The 21408-nt window shown below is 35.6% G+C and overlaps 1 protein-coding gene across 1 annotated transcript in view; it reads left to right on the top strand.

Moving 5' to 3' along the window:
- The window catches only part of LOC129219328 (rho GTPase-activating protein 7-like), a 576074-nt gene that overhangs the window by 513534 nt on the left and 41132 nt on the right, over nucleotides 1–21408 (top strand). Inside the window, exons 10-12 of the mRNA XM_054853684.1 lie at nucleotides 4094–4175; nucleotides 6286–6349; nucleotides 9920–10916. Coding sequence (XP_054709659.1) covers nucleotides 4094–4175; nucleotides 6286–6349; nucleotides 9920–10916 — 1143 coding nt within the window. The remainder of the gene's footprint in view (nucleotides 1–4093; nucleotides 4176–6285; nucleotides 6350–9919; nucleotides 10917–21408) is intronic.

Below are 21408 nucleotides of genomic sequence, written 5' to 3'. Positions count from 1 at the left end.
TCAACCTCTGTTCGATACCTGTGATGGCTCAATGCCGCCTGCGACGGGTGACAATAAATGATTTTAATGCTTTTACCCCCTGAATATCCCGAGGACATCCTCGTCACTGAATGTCTGGTTCCTTAGGTTTAAAGGGGTAAGACACGGCGGAATGGCTTCCCTTGGATGTTCTGTATCCAACGGTACCAGTATTGACCTAGTAGACATTGACAGAACAGAGGAGATAGTGTTACAGAGACGCATAAAGGTTTTAAAAGTAGGGGAAAGTGTACCTTGGAGTACTTTTCATGTTTTAGTTTTTAACGTTAATTATTTGAATCAAATTTAAAATCTGGAAGTCACAGTAAAATACTCCAACATACTTCTATTCAATATATTTTTTAAAATTCAGACAGTTTGAAAATAAAATATTAACAGCCATTTTTAAAGTAAAAGTTCCAAGCTGTCCCAAGGTACAACATCCTATTATACCTTAGGACACATACTGTTGAACTATGGGAAAGTCTTCATGATTCAGGAAACAACCATATACTTAATCAATTTTGTACCAGGAAACAAAAAAAAAAAAATCTATGGTAGTGAATTAAATCATGAATAATTAATTATGAAATATGAATAATGAATTATGAATTATTATCTAACATTTAATGTGTTTAAAGGACTACATAAGATTAGAACATTGTTCCATGTTTCTAAACATGTCTTAATTATTAAGAACCATGATGCATATGTTGTACCTTGGAACGTGTCGTAAGGTACCAAATGTTTGGCTGTCCTAAGGTACAATCACCACGTTGTTTAAGAAAAACCAAAATGATGGTCAATCAGGATGCATTATCATTATTTTCTCATAAGCAAAATATTTAAACTACTATTTTATAACAAAATAAAATTCAGTTGATTAAATTTCCAAATACAAAGACAGAAAATTAATTAGAAACTAGCTGCGTGCCCGGCGTTGCACGGGCTACTTAAAAATGAAAGAGATGTCCAATTGATGTTTTTGTATTACTCTGACATCAGTTTCTAAAGCGCTAAGAAGTAAAATAAGTAGAGCGCGTAATGCAAGGTTTGCAAAACACAGCAGAGCAAATTTTGGGAAAAATCTCTTTAACGTTCATCATAGTTATGAATGACCCAAGTTATGAGTCTTTTCAATTAGCACAAAAGATGAAAATATATGCAATATCAACTATAATCTGTGCTCACGTTAAAATGAATTACATCTGATAGCCTATATCTGAAATATTTATGTACAATTGTAATCAGCTTTTTACATAAAATGACACACACTTTTTGGTTGATTACGTGAAACTAAAGCACCAAGACTAAATAAATACCAATAAGCATTAATTTAATACCAAGTCATCAGATTCCAATTTAGCTTTAGTTAAAATCCTTAAAAACAATCTTTTTTGTTCAACTCTGTTTCACTTAAAGAAATCCAAACAATCTTAATTTAACATGTTCTTTTAACGATACAAACTGTATTTCAAAAATAGAAACAGGAAGGAAAAAGAGAGTTATTACAATTTGAAAACTCACCCATGTGACGGGAAAAGGTCCAACAAAATAAACATAATTTGTCACACTTCCTAAATGTACCAAAATATGAGACCGGTGAACGATAAACTTACACTACAATCAATAAACATTGCTAAAGAAACAACTTTCTTTTGCTGAAAAGAGTTAAGAACGTTGAATGAATGTAAAAATTTAAAAAAAGACAGACGATAAAATAAAGGCTATGTCCGAATAGTGCAACCAATTTTAAACTAATTTAAAATGAAATTCTAGATGGAAACGTTGTTTTAAGATTTGGACAGCAGCCAAAAAATCTCTTTTAAAAGAATTATTAGAATTTTACTTGCTTACCCATATGCAAAATGGCAACAGGAAAGAAATAAAAATTCCTGAATAACGTAATGTTAATTAACGTTTTAATTAATATCTCCGCTAATTAAAGTCGCACAATTACGAAATTGGTCCTATTGTTTTCTTTGGAAAATTTCGAATTGATCGGTATCTTGTGTGACTCTCGATTTGCAGCGGTTCTCGAGAAGATCGATCTTCAGACAGACAGACAGACGGACGCGAACAGATTTAAATATTATAGTGGATGAAGAAAATATTTACTTTGGAGCCATAAAATTTTCTTTCTCTCACAAAATCGTCAATTTTACTCATTTTATGCTGAATTTTACATTGGCACCATTTAGGGGTGAAGGTTACTATTAGAGATTAAAAAAACATGGTTACTAAAAATAGAGTCTTAGAAATTAGCAGTGTCCCAAGATAGAACACTCTCCCCTATAGATGACTGATTTTTTGGAATTTTGAAAAAAATCCAAGGAGCTCTAAATTTGAATTTTGAGTTATACAAATACAAAAGTGACGACCAGCAACCGGCTCTGGGCCCAGCTTGACTGGTCCTAGTCTATTTACAATCCCCAGTGAAGATCAATAGCCCCCTTAAAACTATCTACTCCCTTGCTCATTACCACCTCTTCCGGTAAGCTGTTCCAAGATTCCACCACCCTGCTAAAATAATAATTTTTCCTAATATCCATGTCAGCCTGAGATTTAAAGTTAAAGAGTTATAACAGTGTTCTTTTCTAAACGTTGAGGGGAAATATTACACTACTGTTTTTCTTTTATTTTAAGTCTAGTATTTGAACAAGTGCTACTTGACGCAACTCTTATTCTCAAGATAGACCGTGCAACGCCAGGCAGCGCTGCTAGTGCTAAATTTAAAGACGAAATCTTCAAAATTGAAGTTTTAAAACGATAATTTGTGATCTGAAAGTTTCCAAAAAAAGTATACTTGTCCACCAAGGTCTTAAATTCCTTAAAAGCCAAAGTATTTCTGTGCAATTTCTTAAATGAGAATTCTTCATTTCTTACATTCCACATGAACATTCACAGCCGCGAAAATCAAGCCTTGGTGGCATTCCCGTGGTTTTTGTTTTTTCCAAATCCGAATCGTAATAATTTAGAATTTTTGGCTTTCTCTGACAAGATAAGAAAATATTCGCCTTCTCGGCGGAACATTAATTAGTGTCACTCTTGGAGTATCTTAGCTGCTTCTCTGTGGTAGCTGTAGGGTGAAGAAACAGGACAACGTTATATTTTCTTTTTTTTTTTTAATTTTCTGATTTTTAACAGCGCCTGAAGAAGATAAGGAAATTATTCACAAAAACAAGAAAGTTAATCAAATCTAGAATGGCAATGTCAAGCCAGGGAAGTTGAAACAGTTGCAATTATTAATGACATGCTTTTGAAGTTTTAAGAACAACATGATCAAGATAATCATTGTGGTTAGTTCATTGAACTCGTTGTAAATGGCTAGTGATAAAGTACAAGCTATCATTGCTCATAAGTATTTTAATGTCACTTTGCTAATTGATTTGCTATTTGTAAATATATCGCAATTTACGTAGTATGAGACGTTTAGTATAAAAACCATCTCAATCTATTTTTAAAAATTTTACAGGAGAGACGAAAAATATTTCTTTCTGTCCCCACGCAATTTTCCAAAAGTTTTTTTTTTTTTTTTTTTCGTTTGAATAATATTTGGTGTACGACTTTATTTTTGTTTTCCTTTTTAAATTAGCAACAATTTCTAATTATTTACAGATAAAAATGGTTTGGATTGAGCTGGTTTTAAACTAAGTCGAACTTCTCTTTGCAATTGTCCAATCTGTCTCCGATAAAAATATAATGTGGCATCTTGATCTTATGCTATGCACTAGCCATGTACAGTGACAAATATGAGTTTGTTAAGCAATTTACTATACTGAGCAATTTATTATACTTAATTTATAATACTGAGTGTTTTTTCCCCTTCATTTTGTTATTAATTTCCCAAAAACACTCGTGATGAAATTTCTGTCGGATAATATGAGTTCAAGCATGCCCTTTATTTGATTAAATATATTGAAAAATTGTAAAGGTAATTCCAAACAATATCTATCACTTAAAATGTACAGTGACTTCTAGCTGTGTAAACGATTTTTTTCTCATGCTTAGAAGCAAAAAAAAAAAAAAAAAAAACAACTTTTGAAAATTGATTTTTTTTTTTTTTTTTTTTTAGATAACCAATTTCCCATCGATATTAGCATTGTGCAGAATGATCATGCTTTTCTACCTCCGGACTCTATTCAGTCCTTATTCCGGTAAGATATGTTTTCTTGTTTTCTTTTAAGTTTTATTATACTAAAAAGAATTATTAACAATACGTGTAAGTTATATTTCTTATCAAATGCTTAGTGGCTTCAAACATTAAACATTTATAATAGAGAAAATAACATCACGTTCGATTTTGCAAACTTAAGCAAAGAAGTAAGTGACACCCTACAGCGTCATGTCGAGTCACAGCATTGAAGTACGGCTGCAAGTATGTTGTTGGCTTCCGCCATTCACGGGGATGTGCAAAGGAATGTGAGCACGGATTCCTATGCTCAGGATTCTCTTGACCTTGAACTATCAATGAATCCGTCTAGAATGGTCTCATAAATGCGGGAATCTAGATTCAAGTTGAACTACAGCGTTGGGCGAGTTCTTGTAAAGCATTGGTTTCCTAGAAGCGAATCGCCGATCTTCGACGTCGCTCCTTGCCGTGACGCTGAAATCAAAGTCATGTGGATTCCGGCGTGGCCATTCACAATGGCGATTTAGCTCGGGCGCGCATGCGCAGAAGAATCAAGTTTTCACTTCGGCGTGTTTGCTTCTAGGAAACCAAGGCTTTAAATGCTATGGTGCGACGTGCCATTTTTCGGAATGCATTATTTAGCGTCATACGAGCACCAGACATGATGGTCTAGCGGTATTGGGCATCATAGATGATCACATCTCCTTCGAATTTTATGCGCTCAATGTTGCTAAGAATGTCTAAGACTTCTCAGCTTAACACATTCCACTTCCTCCTCGGCCTGCATCAGACATGTCGTCCATTAACCGTGCCTGGGATTTAATCAGTCGTCAATACCCTTGTCAAGTAACCAGTGCACCTGAACTTGGGTCAGAATAGCAGGAGTATGGAATTCTATTCTCAAATACACGCTTCAAAAATGTTGGATTCTATTCTTTGACGTGTATACTGCTTTCACGGGAAAGATAGACTAGGTGATGTATACAAACATATGTGCCATTTGGCCACGTTAATCACGTGTTTGGCTTGGACAAGAACAAATTGGTACCAAGTTAACAATGAATACGAACACTATTGGTTTCCCCTCCCCCTTTTTTCTTCTTTTTTATTCCAGAAAAAATCTCTATTTGTGGCCCAAATTGGCAAACTTTCTGGGCTACCTGTTTGTTTATTTTCGATCTATTTTTTACGTGAACGCTGTATAGAAACTTTCCTTGCATCGCGAGAGACTTTTACGAATCGCACTTCCAGTGAAAGAAAGATACAACTCAAAATCGCGTACTTTCTTGGCGGACGCATTTAAAATGTTAAAGAAAAATTCTAAAATGTAGTTTTCGGTTTAACTTGCATTTAAATTGAGGTTAAATAACGTTTTGGAACGTTATCATCTTGTGTGTGTATTAATGGTTTTAAATACCTGTACAAATTTTTAAAATAATTTTGGAATTATCTCATAATTCTAGCTATTACTTGAGTTGTCTCGAATACTTTATACATTAACTCAAATAAATTTAGCATACATTAAAGAACTCAGTAAAACCCATCTGTTTCTTAATTTACTGCCCTTTTTACATTTTTAAGTTATGCATTACATTATGAGCAGATGCCAAGTTCTGATTTTTCCCACTTGTATAGTAGTATTTCCCACTTTATAGTTGTATTTCTTTCAAATTTTTATAATTTGTTCCTTTTGTTATGTGGCGTACATGTTATTTAGTTCAGAAAATTTCTTCACGGTGTTGAAATTTTGACAAACACGAGTTTATGTTCAATTGTTTGTTAAAAATACCAATCCAATATTTCTAAAGTTTGAAAAGAAAAAAAAAGTTGTTTTTTTTTAAATTATTTATAATTGTACTTTTCACACAATTAATAAAATATAATATGAAGAAAGTTTACTTTCAAATCCGAGTATTAAAAAAACTCATATATTTTAGTTTTGCTTCAATGAAAGTCAGTTGTTAATGAGAAAAGATTTTTTAGAAAAGTAAAATCTAAGCTAAGCTTTTAAAAGAAAACTATTTAGTTTGAAACTAGTTCAGTTTCATATTTCAGGTTCTATTCTGTTTTAATTCAGATATCGTTTTTTAACTTTGATTAACTTGGCTCTTATGATTTGCACCTTTTTTTTATAGGAGGTTGAACACTCTGAATCGATGTGCGAAAATGAAATTTATGGACCACTCGCATCGTAAATCGGTAAGACCTTCTATTTTCTCTTACAATGTAACTTTACCCTTTTTCCTGTATTCAGCTGGTAAAACACCGCATTGCAAAAAAAAAAAAAAAACAGTTATTTGTCCTTTATAATCAACAAAATAGCAAATCATGGATGTTTTTGACTTATTCAAAAATCGTTATCCATTAATATTTGCTACAGAGAAAATTTTCACGACTGTTAAAAATGGAAACGAATGAGTTCCTTTTTTCTTTCTCACTCTCTTTATTTATTTGTTTATTTATTTATTTATTTTGTTACTTTTAATTCAAATCTCATTCAAATACATTATCGAAGTTTATCTATGAGAGAAAGCACTTTTTAATTTTTATAGAGACATTTAAGATAAGAGGTCACTTTATCTTTCTACATAAGTAAAAGTGTATTTTGAAATATTTTTCATGCCGTTTTATACAACTCAAAGAATCTTCCAAGGAAATATCAGGGCTCTGCTTATGGAAGAAGTGTTGAAAGGCTTGTATATGTAGAGACGGGTAATCCAGTTGTTAAAAGCGAACATTTATTGTAAATTGCAACAAACACATTACCATTAAAAGAAATAAATATAAATTAATCAGTTCCATCTCGGAATAATCTAACATTTACACAACACATCAATCCAGATACCGCGAGCTAGCCAACTCAGCTGGAGACTTTTAAATAAACTTTGCCAGATTTGCATGCGCTGTTTCTCTGAGTTTAGGCCGTTGCCACAGACTCCCTCAGCAGTCTCACAAGACCATTGGGAGACGAAAACGTACTTTGCGGCCAAACCTTGTTGTAACTCCAGGAGTCCTTGGATTGGAATCTCCAGCCATACTCGCCTTTTGGGACCATATGCAAAAGACTAGCCCAATTACTTTTTGACGGTCTACAAATCCCTTTGTCAAGCATATATTCAAATTCCTGTTTAGCTATTTGAAGTTGCGTTGGGTGTAACCGACGCGCTTTAGCTGAAACAGGGGGTCCCTCAGTCGGAATGAAATGAACTGTATTATGTTTCATTACCTTTTGTGAAAGAACATTAAGTTGTGTAATCTCAATATATTTCTTTAACAATTCTTGATATTCAGAATTCCCATAAATTGTTTTCACATTCGGAACCTCGCAAAATATCGATCGACCGCTTGCACTAAATTTAGTCACCGGATCTAAAATACGCCTTTTCTTTAAATCGACTAGCAATTCAAAATGCTGCAAAAAGTCCGCCCCTATTATAGGCTTTGTAACGTCAGCTATGATAAACGGCCATCTCAATCTGCGTCCTAACCCGAAATCTAAATTTAATAACTTAGTACCGTAAGTATCAATCCCAGATCCATTTGCAGCGTACAAAGTGAATTCTTTTTTTCCGCTGTCTAAATTCAAAAAGGATTTTGGGTAACAAGAAACATCACTACCTGTGTCAATTAGATAGCTCGTTTGAGTTAAAATATCAGTGATATACAGTCTGCGACTAAATCCTGTTTTAGTAAAAGTCATAGAAACTTCCGACGATTTTGAAAAATTTGAAAATTTCGCTTCAAAAGCGCATGGTTTTACACATTTGGTAGCTTTGTCTTTAAATTTAAAATGATACCAACATAACCAATTATTCCGCTTTTCAGCTTTCAAATTAAATTGTTTACGGCCCTGAGATCGATTTGGAGACCTTGAGCGACTGCGCGTTTTTACAATTTTAGTAAGTTCGTCTACTTTCAGTTGCAATTGTTCCAACTGAATTTCAGTACTAGCAGTTTGGTATTTAAAAGTTTGCTTATCAATTGAGTTTACAACCAACCCAGTATATTCGCAAATCTTGTCTGCCATTTCCGCTAATTTTTCTAAATTTTCAGAACTGACCGCTAAAATTGTTTGCACTGGTACCGGTAACCTACGAAGCCAAATATTTTTTAAAAAATCATCATCTACATGACTCTCACTTAATTCTTTCATTTTTCGTAATAACATAGATGGAGATTTGTCACCTAATTCTAAGTCTTCAATTAATGTCTTTACTTTACGACTCTGAGAAAATTCGAACTCCGCTAACAATCTTTGTTTAAGTGCGGCGTATGATTTTTCTGGCGGCTGACATAAAATATCGGTAGCATGAGACAAAGTTTCTGCATCTAGCGACGCAACCAAATGATCGAATTGCGTTTGTTCAACCGTAACGCCAGCTAACCTAAAACTAGCTTCAAGTTGTACAAAAAATAACTTCGCATTATTAGGCCAAAAAGTAGGTACTTTTACAGAAACCCTATTGCAACTTAAGTTTTCAGCACTTACTTCCTTTTGAGTCAAATTTAAATTCTCTTTTGTTTCCATACTAACATGAAACAAATATTTACTGAATTTGTAACATGAACAACTAATAGCCTAGGTACAATGCTACACTTAAGAACCTCAAAGGACACATGCACAGAAAAGCAAGACAGTTGAAAAAAATTGAAGTTTTTCGTCGAAATAAATTACCTTCCGGCGAATTGCTGCGACACATTCTTTCTTGAAATCATTTCGCTACCAACTGATAACTGCGACACTGCGTGTTCAGGTCACCAGTGTAGAGACGGGTAATCCAGTTGTTAAAAGCGAACATTTATTGTAAATTGCAACAAACACATTACCATTAAAAGAAATAAATATAAATTAATCAGTTCCATCTCGGAATAATCTAACATTTACACAACACATCAATCCAGATACCGCGAGCTAGCCAACTCAGCTGGAGACTTTTAAATAAACTTTGCCAGATTTGCATGCGCTGTTTCTCTGAGTTTAGGCCGTTGCCACATATACTTTTAAGTCACACAAGTCTTTCATTCAGTATTGCTTCTTAAGCACCTTCCGCCGAGATTCTTCAAAATCAGAAACAGATGGAAGTCGCCGCGTAAGAGATCAGGACTGTACGGTGGATGATCAATTCGCTCCCAAACAAAATTTGCAATGTGGTTTTGCGTTGCCGCCGCCGATTGTGGTCTCGCATTATGTGAGAAATCTCAAAGCAGGACTACTTTTTTCATAGCCTTCTTCAATTTCGGCATGGTGTTATAGAATCGAAAACAGAATGAGATTCTCGTCTCTGCTTTGCGCCTGCGCCAGCTACTCTATTGTGGTTGAACGCTACCCAATAGTGTCTGAGTTTCTTTTGCGTTTGATCTCTGTTTTGTTTATCTCATTGCTTTTTTAGTTTCTTAAGTCATTTTTTTAGAACTTACCCTCATTATGAAAACATCGAAATTAATTCGAGAAATTTTAGTTATTTTTTTTAAATCATATTTTATTGAATTAGTATAAATTAATGTACTCCATAAATATCAAACAAGTCTGATATCATTCTGTTTTCTTATCATTAATCTATCTGTATCTTGGAACAACACAAAAACCAATGTTATATTTTCACCATATTTAATTTATGATAGAAATCTGTCCACGAAGTAGCAAACTTTTCAGTGTAACGACAACAAAATTTTTGGTCAAAACCCAACATTAATTGTTGTTGTTCCAGGGTACAGTATATTTTAAAATGTTTCTTGACTAATTACACTACTTTTTTTCAAAATATCTAGTTAAGAACAGAAGAGAGTGATGAGGAAGAACAGTATGCTTTGAGTGAAAATTGGGAATTTCAAAGATCGAGCAGGCGATGGTCAAGAATCCCTCCAACCTCTGAAGGCATTATAGACAGCATTCCAACCGATCCACCTGCACCAGCAAGACCATCAGGAAATCTCCTAACTGCTCCCAGTCGGCAATATCTGAGTCCTGAAGAAGCTTATTGCAGCAGTCATGACAGTGTTTTTATTGACGAACAGCATAGTAGCCCTGAAAGTATACGAAGAGGTTCCGTGATCAAGTCTGAGAAGGGATGTATATCGCCCACAGGTTATGTGGGTGATTGTAGTCCTGGATCTAGTTCGGGGTCTGGCGGAACCATAAGCGTTGCTTCGGAAGACATGCTGGAACGAAAGAATTTGCGTAGAAGTGGGAGTGATCGCGTCAAAGAAGGTGCTAAAGCTCTTTTAAGACGAATGGAAAGCTTGAAGGGTAAGAGAAAAAAGAAAGTTGAAACTAAGGAAGTTGAAAGTGTCAACATAGCTCAGAGTGCGACTGACGGAAGCTCTTCTGGTAGTTTAACTTCATCTCCTCAATTCCGTCGATCGCAAAGATATGCCGGTGAAAGCCAAAAGAAAAGTGATACTTTGCATGTAAAAACTAGTGCACCCAATGCTCATAGTGATCCAGAATCATCTTTAAGTTTCCCATCTGATAAATGGAAAGATGCAAATAGTAATACAAAGTACTTTAAGTACTGCGCCGTGAAAACAGCTGTTACTATTACTGCACCCGATGAAACTCCATCTGGTTGCGAAGAAGACAGAAATAGTTTCTTGAAATCCGACGCAAAAAGTAAGAAATCATTATTGCATCCATCATCTGCTGTCCAAGATAAAGAAACCTGTGATAATAGAGGCAGCTACTATGATAATATTACTGCACCTATAGTTATATTTAATGATTTATGTACTGCCAATTTAGATTACAGTCCTCAGCATCAAGGTGATGGTAAGTATTTCTCTCGACCTTAAATTTTCTTATTATTTTTTAAAATTTATGTATGGAACAGTGGATCTTAACTGAAACTTGATAATGATTAAGAAACAACCTAATGTAGGGGAGACCGGGGTTAGTGATGACATTTTCGGCATTTTTGATATTACCGTAAGATTTGAACGGTGAACATTTAGTCCATCATATCATTAGAGTAAGTCTTGAGTAATATACACTGGCCTCAAAAAGTTAAGGTACAATCGGTTGTTTGCGTTTAATTTGCAAATGAATCAATATAGAAACAAAAAATTTGTTCTATATGTGCATTAAATGATTTTTTATTGAATGCGTCATAGAAACTTGTATAAGTATATAGTAAAAACGATTTATAACAAAAAAAGCAATCTGTGTGGAAAAGTCCATTCTTGAAGAAAACAGAACATCACAGTGTTATGTAGTAAAATGTCAGAGAAATACAAAAATGGGTTCTAATAAGGAATGTGTCCCCCCTAACTTGAATCGTCCCAAACCGTGATCATGAAGAAACTACTCAACAATCTGATCTCGGTGAGGTCGTGAATTTTAATCCATCAGAGTGAAGTCATTACCGATAGCACCAGCATATGGGCCGACATATGGATCAAGGATCTTTTCCCGATATCTAAGACCAGTCAGAGTTCTTCCATGGTACACATGCAGGTCAGTGTGACCACCGAGCGAGATCCCTTGTCAAACCATGATTCCACCACGTCTATAACTGTAGTCTTTCAACAGTTTTGGATTAATGGTATCTATTGCGCTGTTCCCTCCAGATCAGTAGACGCCCTAAATCCCTCTCCAATGTAAATCTGAACTCGTCTGTGAACAGCACAGAAGCCCATTGCTGTTGGGTCCAGGAAACATGTTCTCTTGCCCAGCATAAGCGGATCCTTTGCTGTGGTTTGTTGATTGGAACACACACAACTGGTCTTCTTGCATAGAGACCTGCATTGTGAAGACGATTTCGCAACGTAGTGGCAGAGATTCTTCTTCCTAATGCTACAAAGTGGCCCGCAAAGAGCTGCGGCACAGTAATGGATCTTCTCCTTCGGGCCGAAAGAACTAGAAAACGGTCTTCTGCAGGTGTTGTAGCTCGTGGTTGGCCTGGAACAAGTCTTCTGGACACAAATCTTTGGATTGGTATCGATCCTAGAGTCGCTGAGCAACACTACGAGACACATTATGACGTCTAGTAGCTTCAACTTGCGACAATCTCATTTCCATCCAACTGCCCTCCACCTTAACGAATCGGGTAAACGACGTCTCTGAGACATTTTCTAAACTCTATTGGCTATTGTCACCGAAACTGCCAACTACAGTTGAAAATCAACACAACTGACACAAAAAAGTACTAAAACTCGATATTTGCATATTTTTTCTCACTCGTAAAAATATGTTATCTATATATATAAAAATGAATGTTTGTCTGTATGTCATCCATGAACTCAAAAACTACCCGGCAGATTTGGCTGAAACTTTCACCGTTTGTTATTTTTGGTACTGGGAATGTTTATAGACCAGTTCGAAAAAAATCCGATCGATAGTTCCTTTTTTATTCCAATTTAAGTCACAATCCATTGGATAAATACGAATAAAATTATCGGCTGCAGAAATAAATTCACGTAAAAGATCTCATTGATAAGAAGTTAGCTGTTGCCATTTTTCTTGAGTTTGAACAAATAAATTCCTTCTTTATTGTTTTATGGCTTTTCATGCAACGGAGGGATTTAAAACTTTTTCTATTTGATATTTTTAGCGATTGATTGATCTTGCAAACTGCGTGAGTACAAAATTTGAGTATAGTCACGGCTTCACTTGATACCTGGACCGATCATTATGAAAATTGCTATATATATGTATTTTTCCACGGAGAAGGTGCATAATATGCTCATTGAAGCCCCTCGTCACCAGGTGGCACTGCAGAGTAGCAACTTCTGCCCCGTTCAACCGATTGTCATGAAAATCAGTATAATGATGTATTTTTTTTGTTGGCGTAGCAACGCGCGTCGGGTACAGCTAGTTTTCTATAAAATAAAAGATATAGCAACTTTTTTTTATGAATGATTTTAAAGTTCGTTATTATCACTCATACAAACTATGCATTTTATTGTTACTGCCATTTTTTCATGGTGAGCTTTGAAAAACGTGTTGTACCTTAACTTTTTGAGGCCAGTATATTTGCAAAACAAATTAACATTTTTAACGTTTTTCATGACAAAAAATGAAATTTGTGTAGCCTCTAAGTTTGTCTCACCTTACCCCGTAGCGGAGCTAGTAGTGACATGCTTGGGACACATTGTGGTGACACATAAAAAAACGTATACATATACCTTGTAATATGTACAAATTATGTAAGAAATGCAGTTAAACGGGATATTTTAAGTTAAGCAAAGGAAAAATGTTCATTTATAACGATCTTAACACAAAAAACTCACCTTCATATTTTCAATAATAGTGTAAGTGAAATGAAAATAAAATAGTTAAATTATTAATACTTGGTAAACTCTTTTTCAGAGACACATAAAAAAAAAAACTTTTAATCAGGAAAGAAAAAAAAACGTAGACCAACACTATTTCGGCCATATTAATCTTTGACTTGGTACAACGCGTAGGCTCTTATCTAACAGGCCTACCTATTTTTATAATTACTCATTATCATACTCATTATCATTTCTTGTTTCAACATCCGATGTGCTGTTAATACAAATAAAATAAGGTTTCTTTTTTCGGACATGTGACATGAGGAACCTCTTTCACATGGCATGCATAGCACCCAGTCTTCTAAGGGTCTAGAAACTTTGCATTGCTCCAAACAAACTAGACATAATCAATTTTAATCATCTTCAGAGCTATCCGAATCTTGCTTCTTCCAGGGGTGCTCACCTAGGGGGGGTCATGGCGCAGACTGCGCCATTAAAATTTTTAGGGGGTGTTTTTAGGGGTATTTTTCCCTTTTTGGGGGACTCTTGCTTTTGGGGTCTTCATGATATTTAGGGGGGAGCACCCCTGCTTCTTCAATTTTTCATAATGTTGGTGTAACTTTTTGTGCACTTTTAGGCCTTTTCCGTTGTTTTCATTTTACTTTTTCTGCTTCATTTTGATTTTTGCGTTCTATTGCTTTTTGTTCTGCTCGAATTTCCTCTTTACGAACGAAGTGCTTCTGTTTCGATTTCCAACTTAGGTGGCTGTCTTTTTTCCGTAAAACGTAGAGGTGATACAATGACAATGCTAATATCAACTGTCATACACTCATCTATTTCTATGAGATTTCTCACTTTTGAAGACTGCTCCCTACTATCATTAACTGAATTTATTGCTGAATTGCTTGGTTTGTTAACAGCTTCATATTTATTATTTTCAGTATCATTTTGATCATCAACGTTCTCATCTCAGACGAATAACGGGCCAGGACAAGTAGTGACACTGTCACAACGTGCCTCCTTGACTTTGCCACAACTAGCCCCGTGTTACGCCATTTTGAACTTCATTCAATAGTTTCCAAAATGTTGCTATAATTAACAAATGAAATGCAGAGAATAACAGCTGAAAATATAGATATTTAAATAATGTTAGGAAAGTTTTCATAGTATCCTTAGTGGCAATGAAAATTCCAACGTAGGTTACAAAATTTACTTTTGCTGTAGAAAACACGATACATATTTTTATTTTGAAAACAGTCCAACGCTATACTTCCAAAATTACACAAGACACTGACAGAGGTCTAGTCTCTGCCCATACGTAAATAGCATACGTTAATCATGACGTCATCGTTCGAATGCATCGTAAAGAACCCTAGCAACGTATGATATTACCGTATGTACGGTAACTGCTTTAGACTCTGCCCAAAAATTTCAAACGTTCGCTAATATTTCCCGCGCTAAAGCTGGTTAACGTACGTATAGAAAGTGTTGAGCCACGCCTTTCTTCCTGTCTCGGTTCGCCAATGGAAAATTAGAACCTTTGAAATGAAACGCTCAGAAAACAAAGTTAGCATCAGTTGTTTTGTTTTGTTTCTGCTTCCTTCTGGTGCGTTCCGAATCACAGAAACATGGAAAAGATTTTCTTTTTGTTACTTAGAGCACTCAGGTAGCCGAGCCAGAAAAAATGGGGTACAAGAGAAGAACCTTTTGACTTAAGAACTACAATGATAATAAAAAAGAGCATATTTGTTGGAGTTTTTACCATTTTTTTGGAATATTAAGTAACAAGTTCGTAAAAAATAAAAAGGAACTACAACTCAAATTCAAAATAATAGAATACTTCCCACTTTTTGGGAAAAAGTTTATTATAACCGAATATAAGTGCAAATTAGGTATTTAAATGAACGTGCCACCTTTCTTAGACCTTAAAGTGTGCATTTCATTTCAAAAATACTAAATTTAAAATCTTGGACAGAATAATCCAAAAGTTTATAGTGATGAAGATTTACATGGAGTCGAAAAATTAGAATATTCAGATTAAGGGGGGAGACACTTTCAAAAGAATATCAATACTAGAATGCGTCATTTTTTGATGGATTCAATGCTTTAATCCTTTCTCACACGGATTTTACCACCTGTTTGCATTAATTGTTTCTGACAGTTTCCATACCCTTTTCAATGCGGCAACGAGCTCAATTTTGTTGGCGGGCACCAGGTGTCTTTAGATTTGACGGTACCACAAATTCTTGATCGTATTGAGATTGGTAGAGTTGCTTGACCAGTTTAATACCGAAATTCCTCTTTCTGTTTAAAATTTTTGAGTCAATTTAGAGATGTGACACGGAGTAGAATCTTGCTGAAAGATAAAATGTGTCACTAAATGTGTCACTGTGTGTAATATTTTCGCTAATTTTTAAAATTCACATTGAATAAATAAATTATTCTAATTTTTTGATCCATATAAAAAATCTATCAATTTTTCCAATTTGTTAATGATCCATAAATTGTTAAAATAATATCTGAAAAGTTGTTTAAATTGATTTACCCATTTATGAATAACGAGTTTTAGTCTTTTTTTTTTTTAATTTGCGTGCGTTCATTTTTCCCGACTCAGGGGACAAGTTTTGTTCTAACAGTTCTGATATTCTATTATTTTGAATTTGAGTTGCAGTTAACTTTTGGAATTTTCAGAGGCCAAAAAAAAAAAAAAAAGCAAGGGAAGGTTCTAATTAAATTCATTTCTAATATTTCTTCATTAATCTATCAATATATAATAAAGAAATTGCAAAATATTCATGATAAAAGCAAAATATCATTCTTTGAAAAATACTGGTATTTTGAATATATTTTGTAAACTATCAAAATATCTTTAACACAAAAATATTTTTTAGAATTTGGCTCAAAATACTTTTGTGCTAGATCTGAAATAAAAAACAGGTACTTCTGTCCAAAGAGGAGCAAGGAAGGGCATTTGGCAATGAGTTTGAAAGTGTATACATCCTCTTCGGAGTCTATTAAAAAGGAAACGTTATTGGTGTTGAGTTAATACGGATATCATTTTAGAATTACATTGTTTCCAAAATCTTGGGGGAGGAGCTAACAGACCAGTCCCTAAATTGTCCAAATGATGGGCCTTCCCAGGGGGACCCTGAACTTAAACCTTTGGGATGGAAAAAACTCTCAATTTGCGGAATGGAACTCCACAAATATTGTCGCTGAATGATGATAATTTTTCCCAATAGAACTCCAAATCTTGCTCCTCAATCTGCAGAAAAATTTGCCGAATAAGGAAAATTTTGGGAGGTCACAGCGACTTCGCATTGGGACTCTCTTGGGCCTGCCCTCCTTTTCCATGTTGTGATGGATACGCCCTTGCCTGACCCTGATCGACGCATGGTCCGCCCAGGTCCTGATCTATAATACTTTTCGGCCCCGCTGCAGAAAATCCGCAGAACCCCTAACTGGCTACTGGAGTTCTACGCCACTGAAAGCCACGGGTCCCTTTTGAGCCGCCCGGCTCTGCTGGGTCTGCGGGTATTTAGATCTGGGACTGGGGCAAATTGAGCCCAGGCCTAAAGGAGATTAGAAACCCATCTCTCTTTAAATATCCAATGAATGGAATGTAATTTGCATTTATTAGGCTTTACATATGCAATTACGAAGAGTAAAATAATTGCTGAAATGTTTTTTTCTTGAATTTCTTATTATTTGTAGTTTGAAAATTAAACATCATTCAGAACAATTTGCATAACAGATTATCTGATAGTCGATAATATTAAATTCTATGACTGCCTGTCAGTAACCGCATCTCCTCTGGACTGGAAATGTTTGCCAAGTCAATACTGGTACTGTTGTATACATCACACTGCAAGATTCCTCGGACCTACCATTTTTGTTTTAAACTGTTGGATGGGGACCTGAAGACAGCTCTGTTTTTTGATCCAGGCCAGAAGACGAGCAATCTCTGGTCCAGCACTCTCAAAAGTATTACTTCCTAGAAGGACTTTGACTGCGACATATTTAACGTGCCCCAGTCGGGCCAACACAGCCCACCATCGGATACGGGTTGTTCAAGACACCAGACGGAGTCGTTCGGTTAAATTGAGGTTTATTTTCGGGCTGCAGAGCTTTGTCGATAGAACGTCCGGCTGTGCACTGAATGCTCCAGAGTTTGAGCCTTGTCCGGTCGGTGTGCTGTTATAGCAATTTTAAAACGAGCTTTATGTGCATAACACCGAAGGCGTTAGAATTAATGCAGCGGGGATGCTTTTTTGACTGCTTGATGCAGACTGCAGTTCTTATTCGGTTAAAGTGGCTATTAATCGGGCGTTTTTTACTTCCTTTTACAAATAAAAGAAGTATTGTATTTAGGGCTCGACCGATGGCATTTTTTGGCCGATGGGCCGATGCCGATTGTTGACCGATTGTTCAAAGATGGCCGATGGCCGATTGCCGATTGTTTTCCTCCAAATGGCCGATTGCCGATGGCCGATGGCCGATGCCGTTGGCCGATGGCAAAAAAAAAATCTAACGGAAATTGATAAGATTGTCAGGGATTTAAAGGATTATTTATTCATTTCACTTTACTTCCTTTCTACAAATAAGGACTTGAAATCAAAAAAAAAAAAAAATCAAATTTCGAACTAATTTCTATTTTACGATCACCCAATTTAAACTTCACAAGTTTTTTCGGCACATCTGTACACGCATATGTACCTAAGAACATATTGATGTCCAAAATATCCATTTTGAACACCTCCTAAGTTAATTATCATAAGTTCTCTTGTGATGTCTTCATACGCGTAAACTTGCGTCAATCAGAAACGTTATGAAATAGTAAGTTGAAAACTCATACGTACGTAGTATGATCTAAAAGTTCGAGGACAAGCAGTACAAAACCTTACCCTGAATAGTTCACACTACCGAAGCACATCTATCTACAAAATAATCTCCTTGAACGACTATGCACTTCTGCCAACGTTCGTATAGCTCTTAGAAGCACTCGTGGCAGCCATTTTTCACAACCTCCTGTAAGGCCTCTTGCGCTGCTGCTTTAACTTCATCATGGGGAAGAAGGCGACTTGCATGTTGAGGATACACGGTTTGATTGATCAATGCTCTGATATGACAAAGAAATAACATACCGTTTCGTCGGACTTAGCTGCGTGAGACTTACCTGTTCCCAGCAAAAAAAACATTTGCATGGACACCGCTTTCTTCCGTCAGGAGAAGATAAAGCTGCATCACAGTAAATTGCGAAAAAGGTTTCCAGAAGTGTTTCAAAAAGTTATATGAACACTGGCAGAAGTACATAGTCCCTCAAGGTGACCCTTTGAAGGTGGATGTGCTTCGGTAATGTGAACTATTCTGGTTAAAGTTTTATACAGCTTGTCCCCGAAATTTTGGATCGTACTACGTACAATCTAAATAGGATGTAGTTATGCTTCTCTTTTTTGACTGTTGTATGATGATAAAGAAAGAAAAACAGCCAAAAAAAAAAAAGAAAGAAAGAAAGAAAAACAAAGACACTGCTTAATAACCAACTGATTTTTTTTTTTTTCAATTGAACATATAACTAAGATTTCAACAATATTGTAATAATGTATGGATTATGTACACTACACATAGTTAAAAAACTTTAAATTATGTTGTTTAATTATTCAAAAAAAATTAAGAATAAAAATATGAAACCATCAACAAATTACGCAATTAAAGTGGAAAGATTGCACGTACACATTTTTTAGTCATTAAATTAAACAAAAAAGGTAACAGATAAATTACAATATTAAATCATAATAGGAATATTTTTATACTTATTTAAAATTTATGAATAGAAAAATTTGCATTTTTCATAAAAGCTATAACAGTGACATAAATTTACTGAGAAAAGAAATAGCCATGAAAAGAGTGAGGTTCTTAAAACGCAGCTACAATAAACAAACTCGATATTTACTCCAAGTTAATAATAACTGAATACATGTACTACTTGATCTGATGTTTTCGCACATAATATTGAACAATTTGATTGTTTAAAATCTTTTATGAAGCACTACAAATTCAAATTAATTTATTCAATTTAACAATAATTTGCTGAAATTTAAAAAATTGCCTAATAGAAAATCCTTGAAACTTTTCTGTAACATATTATCAAAGATATGATGAAAACGATTATTCATTGATTTTATAAAAATACATGAAAATAACTACTTACAATAGAAAAAAAATCAATCGCTATAAATGATGCAAAAAAGATGGCGCATTACGAAACAAAGATGAAACAAGAATGAGGAATACGCAAAATGACATTTCTTGAACAAAAATAAATAATCGCTAAATATTTAAGAAATGCTTGAAACGACGAGAGAGGGGGGGGGGGAGTTCACCCTCTGATTTTGGATTAACTCACAACATTAAACTTCGGCCCCAACTTCGGCCTCATTTTTTTAGTACAGAACCGCTACCACCAACGTCTCGGAAGAGTTTCTGAATCTACTTCAGCACTTCCGAAGAAAAAATTCAAAAGTCCCTTTGATTTCCGAATTATGTCACCATTCAAAACGTCTTTAATTAATTTCTTACATCAATGCTCTAAATTCTTCCTAAACAATAGATTAAGTTTGTAAAAAAACATCTCTAATTTTATGAATGGTGTTAGTTTTAAACAACTCGGAAGTGCAACTAGAGTTTAATTTCAGAAACACAGGGAGGGGGAGGGGGCACGCAAGTGTTCTAAAAATTACCGTCGGTTCAACGGGAATCTAACAAAATGACACAAAAACCGGTATCTCCATCTCATATCTGTTTCCATGGTTTTCAATTCGGCAATATACACTCTATAACAAAAATATCGACGCATCAAGAAGCAATCATCCGATTGCTTTGAGATTTTGTATGCATGATTGTTTTGACTAGATGTGCAAATGATTAAAATTTGGTGTCCAATGAACGAATAGTTTGATCTCCAGTGCATCGAAACTGTGCGTCCAGCAGATGTATATAAAGAGCAGTTCTTCAACAGTTGTTAAAACTTTCGGTTTGATTGCGATTCAAATTAACTTTCAACAACTTAAAAATACCTCGCCGCATGGTTCGTGCTCATTACGAGCAGCTGTCAGAGTCAGAGTTTAAACGAGGTCATATCATTAGATTGAAAGAGGCCAGTTGGTCAAATCGGAGAATCACTCGTCATTTGAGTCGAAGCGTATTATGATTCGAAGATGTTGGCAAGGATAAGTGGAAAAAAGGCAGAGTTCAGAGTCAGGATGTTAGCGGTCGATCTAGAGTCACAATTGTCCGATCAGCTGTCACAGCGCTTTCTTCATCTCCATGAACCATCAGACATTCAACCCAAACACCAGTGTCCATCATGACCATTTACAGACGGTTTGGACAATTAAATCTATGCTCGCGCCGACCGTTACGCCACCTACCACTGACGCCTACACACTGCCGAGCCAGATTACAGTGGTGCATGGTTCGATCAGGTTGGAATGGTGCCGACTGGTAGTCTGTAGCGTCAAATCCCGCTTCCAACTGTGCCATAACGATAATCGAAGATGTGTTTGGAGACACCCAGGGCAAAGCAGGGATCCTGGTTTCACTTTTGCGCGCCACACTGGCCCTCAAGAAGGCATTGTGGTTTGGAGTGCCATTTCCTTTGATAATTGGACCCCTTTGGTCGTAATTAGAGGTACACTTACTGCACAGTGGCACGTCGACGACATCCTAAGACCTGTTTTGTTGCCGTTCCTTTTGCAGTACCCTCGACTGGTTTTCAGCAGGACAATGCCAGATAACATATGGCATGTGTTGCTATGAACTGTCTACAAGCTTGTCAAACTCTTCCGTGGCTTGCTAGATTGTCAAATATCTCTCCCATCGAGCATGTCTGGGATATGATGGGATGGTGATTGCATCTGGCAAACAATGTTGATAACCTCGTCCGACAATTGGAGCGAATTTGGCCGGAAATACCGCAGGACAACCTCTGGGAGCTTTATCGGTGTTTCCCACGTCGTGCTTTAGCTTGTATCTAGGCTAGAGGCGGG

This window comes from Uloborus diversus, chromosome 3, assembly GCF_026930045.1.
Source record: "Uloborus diversus isolate 005 chromosome 3, Udiv.v.3.1, whole genome shotgun sequence".
NCBI lineage: Eukaryota > Metazoa > Arthropoda > Arachnida > Araneae > Uloboridae > Uloborus > Uloborus diversus.
Note: the sequence above shows the minus strand (reverse complement) of the source record. Positions and strands in the feature narration are given on the sequence as shown.